The sequence below is a fragment of the Hypomesus transpacificus genome, chromosome 11, assembly GCF_021917145.1.
Source record: "Hypomesus transpacificus isolate Combined female chromosome 11, fHypTra1, whole genome shotgun sequence".
NCBI lineage: Eukaryota > Metazoa > Chordata > Actinopteri > Osmeriformes > Osmeridae > Hypomesus > Hypomesus transpacificus.
This window is the reverse complement of record NC_061070.1, coordinates 11,756,071-11,766,917: the sequence shown is the minus strand read 5'-3', so window position 1 is coordinate 11,766,917 and position 10,847 is coordinate 11,756,071. Positions and strand designations below refer to the sequence as shown.

At 41.9% G+C, this 10,847-nt stretch overlaps 1 protein-coding gene across 1 annotated transcript; it reads left to right on the top strand.

Moving 5' to 3' along the window:
• Window positions 1-367: 367 nt before the first annotated feature.
• Window positions 368-1,288, top strand: gnrh3 (gonadotropin-releasing hormone 3). The gene is made up of 4 exons (XM_047029561.1): window positions 368-374; window positions 459-601; window positions 899-979; window positions 1,235-1,288. The coding sequence occupies exons 2-4, from the start codon at window positions 464-466 to the stop codon at window positions 1,286-1,288; spliced, it is 273 nt and encodes a 90-aa protein (XP_046885517.1). The 5' UTR covers window positions 368-374; window positions 459-463.
• Window positions 1,289-10,847: the final 9,559 nt, after the last annotated feature.

Sequence of the window (10,847 nt, the reverse complement as noted above, 5' to 3'; positions counted from 1 at the left end):
ATGGACTCCACAAGTTTGTGCAAAACCTGATGATCCCAGCCTGATTTGACAATGTTCCAAAGAGCTTCTTCTGATGTCATAGAATGCCTGGCGATACAAATATAAAACAGGTAAAAGCCAAAGAGACTTTTGGACCTTACTGTATATAAAGGTGAAGCGTCATTGAATGCATTTTGAATTCCCTACCGGATAAGAATGCAACCAGTTATTTCGTGTGAGCACTTAGACACATCCATTAGGACTGCTCTGTCCCTTAATGTGTCACACCTGTGGACAGGAGATTATGCTCCCGACGACACCACAGCCATCCACAAGACCTATAAATACTGACCCCCGGATTCACCTTTCACAATTTGAACACAACACACACAGAGGTGAGACAGTGAAATCTTATCATCCACACATTACCAAATACATCTGATGGTAAGTACTACATGTCTGCATCTTTTTCCTTGCAGCTCACATGGATCTTAGCAGCAGAACGGTGGTGAATCTGGTGGTGTTGGCGCTGGTAGCTCAGGTAACTGTGTCCCAGCACTGGTCCTACGGGTGGCTACCAGGGGGTAAGAGGAGTGTTGGAGAGCTGGAGGCTACTATTAGGGTAAGAGTTCCCTGACTAACAATCCATCAATCACATATCCAAATCTATCCAATGTACTGTAAGACCGGTGCACACTTCATATCAGGTTTTATTTGTGTTATATGTAATTGCACTGTACAACTGTAGTACACTTTCAAATGGGGGGGTGGGGTTAGATTTATTGTAATACAACTGTGTTTCCGATTTAGTAAGGAATAGGCCTTCTGGTTAGATGTAGTTTGGGGTTATACAGCAATTTATAGGTTGTATTTGGTCTGGTTCTGTCGAGATAATGGGTTTCTGACTTAATACATTCAGATGATGGGTACAGGCGGTGTAATGTCTGTTCCTGAGGAGACAAGTCTCAATGCACTGGAGAGGCTGAATCCATATGATGTCGTAAGTACTCCTATTCATAATTTATAATCTATGTATATTAATACGTATATGTGTATCAAAATCTTATGAATGGAATGTTATTGTTTTGTATGAGTATAGTTTCTTTGTTACGGTTGAATGTATAGTGGACAAAATCATCAGGGTAATAGATAATTTTAAACTGATATGATGAATGTATCCTTGTGTTGTAGCAATTAAGCACATTGGACACCTACAATGTTTACAAAATGTCTTTGTTCATCCCTACCCACCCAGCTTAATGATGAATCAAATCGTTTCAAAACAAAGAAGCATCAGCCAAACAATTGAAGAGTTTTGAGTCCAAGAGCCAAACAGAAGCAGCAGAGGTGGTGACGGATCCAAAAAGAGCCCTCAACATTGTTATCACAATCAGTGGCATACCACTGAATAACAGTGTTTTTCCAGCTGACATTAGATTTAATTGATGTTATTTACTTGAAGCATAGCTTGTATAATTGTAATAAAATGTAAGTCTCTAAAGACTGATTAAAAGATGTTGCATTTCCTTCCATTACATCACTCACATCCACAACTCTGATTTCATTTTGTGACCCATCAAATATAATTTTATGTTGATCTGACGCACCATGAAATTATAATTATTTTAGTTGTTTAATCATGTCATGACCGACACGCTTGGTCAGCTTGTAATACAACAATCCTAGCATGACAACATCTGGTGATGAAGTCAATTAATTAGAAATCAATTGTGTCATTAGATTTTAAAACCAATTTGGAGATGAATTTAAACCACCCATCCTCATCCAGAAAATATACAAGATATTTATCCTTTGATTTGAACTCTCTCAGCTACAAATAAAAAGCTATTTCACCTGTTGAAATAAAATCCACTCACTATCATTTTGGACAGAAAGGACATGAAAATTGAGTTTTCTCTTGGTTATACAGGAGTTATACAGTCACCCAAAAACAGACAACGTGTAAAACTTTCCTGACTACAGGAAATGGGTGTTCATTATAAAAATTGGAATTTCATATCAGGGAAGGGGGAGAATCAGCAGGGGGCATATGTTTTAAAGAGAACTCATTTTGTGGTAAAGCCCCACAGACACCGGCGCGTGCTAATCGCCTGGTGCATAAGGGGCTGGGATTCATGAACTGTGCTGACACCGGGGAGGCCAGGCATTGTTAGAGCGTGGTTGTAATGCACACCAATGAACCCAAACCCGTTGGTACTACTGGGAGAGAGCAAACATTATAAAAGCACATAGAATTAGAAAAAAATTAAACCACATTCCATTGCACTTCCAGAACAATGGATCCTCATTTTTGATACTTCACATCGTCGGTTTAATATTCATGCTTGTAATTTGCATAACGCAATCATTTCCTTTGATGAGAGAGTACCTTAGTATTTCGAATTTGTATTCTTGAACTTTTGGCTACCTCTTTTCTCAAGTTTTCAAAGTTATGGTTAAAGTTTTCGTGCAGATAACTCTATCATAATTCCCAGAAAGACTAGAACTGTAGCCTAGAATAGTTCTAAATAATGTAGGTTTTATTGTGCAAGTGCAATAAGTAGTTAATATTCTCACAACAGATGTATTGGGAATGTTCATTTGTGGTCAAAACGTGCTTTAACCCAATTAGATTTGTATCCTAGCGATCCCCCTCCCTATCCTTTGTATCCTTTGTGAAGATAAAACTTTCTTTTTCCAAATGTCCTCATCAAGGACCTGCTTAATTGCACGTATTTCAAGACAACGAAACCTGCTGGTATCTATGGTTTCAAATTTGATTTAACCTCACTTTCTCCTTCGCAGACCCCCTGGTGAATATTCACTTTGTTTACCCCAAATTAAACTTCATATTGTTTACAGCCTCTCGGTCCCTGAACATTTTATAGCATTTTAGAATTATTTATTTATTTATTTTTTGTAATGATTGTAGAGTTGGGATTCATTTGAATGTTGCCCTCATCTGCATGAAAATTATATAATTAACTTTTGATTAACCGGCTCGGTTGAGTTTGTTCCCCCATGCACACCGGTGAATAGTACCCACCGCATTTTAATGACTGTTTTCCAATTGAGCGGCGACCTTTTCATCAAAGAGCTGCAACTGGAGCTAAACAACGGTAGAAAATAATCAGGGTGAAAACAATAGTAAAGGCCGGCAGGCTAGGATGTCATCCTTAAATATAACAACAGAGATGAAAGCGACCTTATTGGGCTTCAGTGGATGTGGCGAGAAGCCAAGTGCTTGTGTTGTTGGTCGTCCATTGTTAGCGCTTTGGAGGTCACGTCCATTGGCACCCTGAGAGGGAAAGGACAGGAAGGTAGAATGGTCCATTGTTACTTGTCCTTGCTCGGAGGAGGGAATGCTATTATGAAGGGCAATGCATTTTCGATAGTTAGATTTTGGTGCCATTCACTGCAGCTTCCAAACAATACATAGTAGTGGAGAATAGCTTCAGGAAAGACAAACCTTGCCGCGTCATCCAAGGCAACACTATTTCAATACTAGCCTGACTGGATATCAGATGTCAGCTTTCAGTGGATGCGAGAACATCTGGGTTGTTATAATTTGGATTGCTAAAGTAAAAAAATAGAATAAAATAAGAATTGTGAACAGATGTGTCACATTTAAGCATTGTTCAAGACATTCCAGTTTGATTTGACTGAAGTTGTTGGTTCTATCAGTTGCCTGTTGTGGTGTTGCATGGGCTATAGATTGAGGAATTTCCCAGAAGAAAGCTTGTATACTGAATATCAAAAGGAATGTTGCGAAGGTTTTTCTGTTTCCCTTGGCTAGAGACAGTCAAAGTCACCTTAAGTGGGAGTTTAAATGTCAAAGGGGTCTGAAAGTGGAGATTTTGCAATAGACACGTTTATCATAAACGGCTGCACGGAAGGGTTTATGTGCAATTTCATATATCTAACTGTGCTTAGACAATGAGGCTCACATCTGTAATTAGTTACTGACTTTGTATGGAAAACAAAACTCAATATAGTATTTTATTGAGTACAGCTCCATAAACCATAAAGCCTATTCAGTGATTTGTTGTCATATCCTCATCTCTCCACATGGTGACACTCTTGAGCTGTCTGATTAGTTATCAGCTCTTATCTCAGCCAATAATTCCATCGCACATAGAAGATACCTTGAAACCAAACAAAGGTTTCATTCAAATTAACCAGCTGCTGTAGAAAATAGTTCCTGTTGCAATGAAATGAAATATATGATTTAATGTTTATATTCTTACGCTGATAGCATTTGATTTATTTGTGGCTGAGAATACATATGGCTTTAAAACAAACCGAACAGATTCGATCAAACTTTAGTTACAATTAATAAACTGGCTTAATATATATATATAATTTATTTTGAACATATGTAATCATATTGGCCTTTCAGGCTCTGCAATAAACATTTTACAAGCTGTTTGCTTCATTAGATTCTAGAAGGTTCTTGCCATACGGCAGATTTAGCGGTGGAATCATGCATCGGCCTTCTCTCTCCTTCTAGGCTGGCAGGGAACCATCCTGTTGAGATCCGACTTCTCTCCTTTGATCAAAGAATAGTGTTAAAGCACTGGGAGAAGGAGTTGGTATAAAATATGAATGACTACAGCTGTGTTTTGATGGATATGTCTCAAAGTATCCCAGTAAGACACTGCTAAAGGCCAGGAAATCTGTTTGTGTTGTGGAAATAGGCTCTTTCCTCTCTTGTTTCTCTGCCAGTTTTCTCGTTGGTAGTTTTCACCCCGTATGTTACTTCAGCACTCCTTTGTCGGCAAAGGGATGTAACCCCAAATGTTGTATCTCTTTTACAATATAGGCTCGAGATCCAGGGAGCCATCTCTTGTAATATGAATGACTGTACCATTTACTCAAAGTAGAAAAGTTTATCTTTTGTATTATTCTATTGCTAAAGCCAAGTTCCCATAAATGGTATGAGATCCTATAAGTAGAGAGAGGTGGGATGGAGCTTGTGTCATCCGTGCAGAGGGGGCCTGATTCCATTTCCCTTCTTACCCAGTGGGAGCCATGACTCACTGAATGCTGGAATTTGATACTACAACATCCCCATCTGAATTACAGAGATAGTACACATTTTACTACACAGACAACTCTTAAAAAAAAAAAAAAACATACATAGTAACACTAACATGCCCTACACTGACATGCAAAAAAATATTTCTAAAGTTAAGAATGTTGTCTGTAAATTCCTGAATCTTTGTATTGTTTCCCACAAATCGTTAAAACAGTGTTCACTGTAGTTCATCTATCAGACTTGTGGAAGGACACTGTCCCTGGAACTGTTGAGGGGGGTAACTGTATGCCAGGGGTTGATTAGCCCAACTAACCGGGTGACTCCCTGAATGCCAGGGTCACTCACTGCAGGGATGAAAGGCTCAGATCCTGTCAGCGAGGGGTCACACTAACCGCCTGTAATCTTTGGGGTGCTCCTCTCCACATGACCCACATCTAACACTGGTTCCATCCCCAAAGCTTACCCCCCTCCCACCTCCGTTGCCCCGCTCCCTCCCCTAACCCGTGGCCTCAACGCCTTATCCCCCACCCTGATGCCACCCTCAGCTCCCCTCCCTCTCCCCTCCCAGCCACCCCTCTGTTCCCTCCCCCTCCTCCATGCCCATTTCAGCCTGGTCTGGCTGGCCACAGCGAGGAGCTCGCCTTAGCTCGCCGCCACAGCAATTAGTGCAGTAAGGCTAGCTGTGGGGAAGACAGGACGCCGTCCACACTCCAGCCCCAGATCATGAGCCTCCAACAAGACTTCAAGGCAAAGCATGCAATTAGCTACAATAATGATAATGTGTTGTAGAGGAACAAAGGGAGGGTGAAGCAGAGGGGTGGTGTTGGGTGAGTGGGGTGCTAATAGTAGGGGGGGGGGTTATTTGAATACTCTGTTGCGGATAGGAGACCGGATCAATCTGATTATCAAACGTATGTACTGATGAATTACATTTATGCCTCTAATTATCCATTCCTTTCATGACTAGACCAACAGAGTGTTTTTTTGCATACCAGCCATCCCTGGTCAGTGGTCTTCAGACATCACACTGGGACCAGATCTTTTATTTCCTGTAAGATAGATGTGAGGGGTAACTCCTGTGGCTCGACCGCAGAGAAGAAAGGCCAGAGATTTGCGGCCACATTTCTTAGTTGACTTAATTAAAAACATTTTTGAATTCAGTTGGAACACTAATTCGGTAAAAAGACAGAATTTCATTTGATGTTCGACCATCAGAGTTGCCTACAACAAACTACAGTGGTCCAGCTACAACAGCAGAGCCTCCTAAAACAATTCTACTGTACTCAAGGTTGCAGGCTGATCGAGTTGGGAAGAAGACTTTGACTAGTTCCGAGCACCGAGTGCAGCTGTATTCTCACTGCTGTGAGAGACCCCAGCTTGTTCCTCCAGTCTCATACGTGGAGGTTTAAAGAGGATATTTCACTGGGTGTTGTGCAAAACGAACCGTGTTCCCCAGAGCTGCAGCAACTTCACCTTGGCGGAGTAATGCTGTGATATTCTGTTTATTCTTCACTCACTTCATTTTACTCAGAGGAAATCCTCTGGAGATGGCTTATCTCGGAGCTGGAACAGGTGCACTCTAATTTACTCCTATTGCTTAGGGAGCCCAGGGGCCCCTGTAGAGAAGAAAGTAGCGATGTAGAGTTCTCCACTGTACAGCACACAAACAGCCAGAAAAGAGCATTTAATCGAAAGAGAACAAAACTGTGGCTTGGAGTGTAGCCCTATCGTTTGGATGCAGAAAGCCTTTTTATTTTTTCGACTTTCCTCAGGAAAAAATAAAGAAATAAATTCCATATCTCATTGGAGTCTTGTTCGTTCAACACACAGTGTTTACTTATCTCAAAACTGTTTTTTGTAAAAGCACCAGCACAGGTTGGACCTGTTGTTTCACCGTTGTTGCGAGGTATCCACAGAGTAGTACGTTGGTCTCGATAGTCTTTGAAGGCTTGAATAAAGCTTTATTATTCAAAAGTTAGTGTGCTTTGTCTTAGCTAAGACCTATTTGTGTAACCCTGTTGAATACAGCGTTTCAATCCTCTCATCCCCCTACACGAAGAGAAAGCTAGGCTTTCAAGTCACAAATTACTCTCCAATTCCTTCTCTTAAGAGAACTGTAGTTTTGAAGAGCCAAGCTGATGGGTTATTTGTTTGGTATATTATAGGTCTGAATTCAGTCAGTATTTTTGTTTTGTGTTGTTTTCCTCTTGGGAATTATGCAATCAAAGCAGAAGCCTCCAGCAGTCTTGAAATCCCCCCTTGTGAATAAGAGAAAATCTTGTACATTGCATTTTTCTTCTGTGTGTATGTGTGATAGGAGGAAGGGGGACATGACAACAAAGAAAATATATATGCTATTGTTCGATGTACAGGACACTGTACAACACATGTTCTAAAGATGGATGTATACAGTGTGCCTATAGTGTGATGATAACCTGCTGCGTTTCCTGCCTAGGACATTATAGCAGCACTAGGTGACACTGCAATATCTCTGTGAATGAGTGTTTAAACCCTCTCATCTGATTTGTCACTGTGCCATTTTATAGTGTTGTTATCAGACTCGGACCTGAAGGATGATAGGCTTTCTTCTGTTTCACTTATGTTAGATTGTAAAAGCCAGACAGAAAGTGTTAACCCTCCATTAAGCTGGGGATGTCCTGTACAAAAAGGGAGAGGCGGAAAGGGAAAGAAAGCACTGGAGAAATGTCATATATACTTTTAATCAGAAAGTCTACTCTCAGTCATTGTTTTTAATTACCTCTCTGTGTGACATAATTTGGTGCGAGATGTACATGCTTGGGGGATTTTCAGTTCTTGTCAACTCAAGAGCATTTGAACCAATCAATACCTGTCTATCCTGTGGCAAACTCATAGTTGGCCATTAGGAAAGAGCTGCTTAAAGTAAGCTCAGCCAATACCATTAGCCCTAGCCTAAGGGCAGTTCCATGCCTTAGTCAGGGTAGGCACCTGCCCCCGTCACCCCCACCTCACCCCCTTAACCCCCCTGTGCCCCTCCCCCCACCATTAAGCAGGTCCCAGGAGACATCATTTGGACACATCGGCCAAAGAGCACTTCTTTATTCCCTCTCTTTTCTTTTCCTGGCTCCACCAAAAATCAATACACCTCCCCTTTTTTCTTATTTTCTCAATTTTGCCTCAGTGTGATTCTCCTCCTCTTCGCTGCCAAAAGCTCATGCACTATCCTTTTTTCATTTTATCTACAATTTCCTGTGACTAATAGATTTAGGGCTCACACTTCAAGCTGGTGGAATCGAGAAATCATTAAGCCATTTTCCTCTGTTGATATCAGAAGGGGCCCCCTTGTCTCAGGACCCTTTCCAGATACTGTTTTCTGATACCGTTGTTGACTGCCTAATGACTTAATGTGCTGTATGTTAATGCTTTGATGATATCATTCACAAATTGCTGCGCAAACAATCATTTCAGCTTTGCCTCCATATTGTTAACGTTATGACGTACTGAACTCAGAGTGAGCTATCAACTGTGATTATTGGGCTTCTTTTCACAAGGCTTTTTCCTCTCTGTCACAAGTCTGACACCACACCAAGCCCCAGAGACAAGGAGACAGTGTCACACCTCCTGGCTCCAGCCATTTCTATTCCGGAATATACCAACTCCAGAAGGTACATACAAGCACGCAGGTCATACAACAAAACTCTTCCAATGTTCTCATGAGGGTGATCACAGTCCTTCACATTTTGCCCACCCTCTTCTTTAATAACAGAAAGACAGGGTCAGCCCTAAATCTCGGGCACTCCTGTTTACGATAATAACACAGGAGAGTGATAGCTGGTTCCACAGCGCTGGCGATGTCTGTGGCCGCCTATATCGATTGGGGCGGTCCTAATGAGCAGCAGTGAGGCCGTGGCTAATGGTGTTGTGTCTGACATTGGTGGTCAACGCCCACGTCGAGATTATCATTCCCAGGAGGGCTGGGAGAGGCAGACCCAGCCCTACGGCCTCAGGGCAGAGGCGACACACTTCAGAGGTCGAGGTAACGTGTCAAAAGAACAGCCGGGGTCCTGCTGCCCTCTGTACTCTTTACACATGGCGCACTAGATCACCACGTCCGTGAATGCAGCGGTTCAACGGCAAACTTTCATGTCTAAAGTTCGAAACGCACCAAAAACGATGATCTCCGATCGTTTGCCTCGTTTTTAGGGATGGTTGATTGACACGTCTGTCTTCCATGAAACGTCTGCAGAAAGTAATAATGATAACGATATATTTATACAGCACGTTTCATAAAAGAATTGCAGCTCAAGGTAAAGTAAATCGACAATTCTCAATGACGTCCAAATTGAAGTCCAAAGAACTTGTCTCAAGCTGCACAACTGTTACTAAGAGACCAGCAAGGAGACCTGATCGAACAGACTGATAATTGCTTAATTAGACTGTGGAGATCGCTCTGGCACCAACCAGCCAGCCTCCTCCAAACACCCTGAGCAGCCATTGCCCTTCTCCATGCATGGGCATGTTAGCATTGTTGAGTGATAGTCATCCCGTGCAGCAGATTCAGGACAAATGTACACGCTAGATGCATGTTGACTTTGAAATGACTTAAACATACTGTCTTTTTCCATGTATGATGGTCCCAAAAATGCATGTCTATTGTAACAATGTTCTCTAACAGAGCTGCAATGACTGACAGACTTCCTAACTTCATACCCATGTGTTAACTACAACAATTTCACCAATCAGGCTCCTGTCCATGCGCCTTCTCCTCAAAATGAGTTGAATTCAAGCCATGGAGTCTAAGACGGCTGCATTCTGATGAAGTCACCCTAAGAGGGCAGCCTGGTGGAGTCCTGCCCTCTTCTGAGTCACACTGCCATGTCGCGGCAAATGTTGAGCATGTAAAACAGATCTGTCAATTATTCAGCATGAACTGTAGGATGTATGGAGTGACATGGGGGGTGGACAGGGGCCGACAGAGCCTGGGGCAGAGATGGAGGGGGGGCGCTTTGATGTGTGTGTGGGCCCTGCAGAGGAGCAAGGTGTGCTGGGTAATCTGATTGCCCCCCTCCAAGACTGATCCCCCCAATGTTCATTCGTTTTCAGCTTTCTCAATCTTTTTAAGCCCTCCATTCCCCCCCCCCCCCCCTCTCTCTCTCTCTCTCTCTCTCGCTCTCTCTCTTTCGCTCTCTCTCTCACTCTTTCTCTCTCTCGCACTCTCTCTCTTGATTTGAATTGCTGATTTGGAGTAATTTTGCTGTTGCAGTGTCACAGGATTGACATGACTCATTGATACAGTGAAAGCTAAAAGTTCTGCTCTCCAGGGCCCCCTCTGGTAGTCGTACAATAGCAGACTTAATTACATTAAGTTCAGAGAAGAGAGAAGTTAATGGTTGACATTTTCGCTACACCATGAGTGCTCCTTCCAATAACAATGGAAAGCTAAATAAGATTGAATTAATATGCATAGCCGAGCCAGTGAACTTAATTGTCAAGTTGCTTTTATCAACCTGTCAAAGGATTGACAATTAAAACAGCCTCCGTTGAAACTTTAATGAGAAGCAAGTAGGATAGGGGGATGATGAGCGAACAAAAAGACCCCAGCTTCATCCGCCATGAAAGACGTTACAAGACAACCACCCATTATTATTTCCTATCAGGGTAAAACTATGCAAATCCCATTATGCATTTTTAAATAATAAGTCAATGAGCTATATTTAATTTATTATCTATACTTTCCAACTTAATATTTAATGCTGTTTTTAAGTTGGTGAGTACTTTAGATAATTTAGTGTCAATGTTTTTTCTCTTCTTCTCAGAACATCCTTTTGTATGTGATCTGTTTTGCGATGCG

Coding starts and splice junctions, on each gene's coding strand:
- gnrh3 (XM_047029561.1), top strand. CDS start 464: ATGGATCTTAGCAGCAGAACGGTGGTGAATCTGGTGGTGTTGGCGCTG. Junction 602..898: donor AGCTGGAGGCTACTATTAGG/GTAAGAGTTCCC, acceptor TAATACATTCAG/ATGATGGGTACAGGCGGTGT. Junction 980..1,234: donor GGCTGAATCCATATGATGTC/GTAAGTACTCCT, acceptor CTACCCACCCAG/CTTAATGATGAATCAAATCG.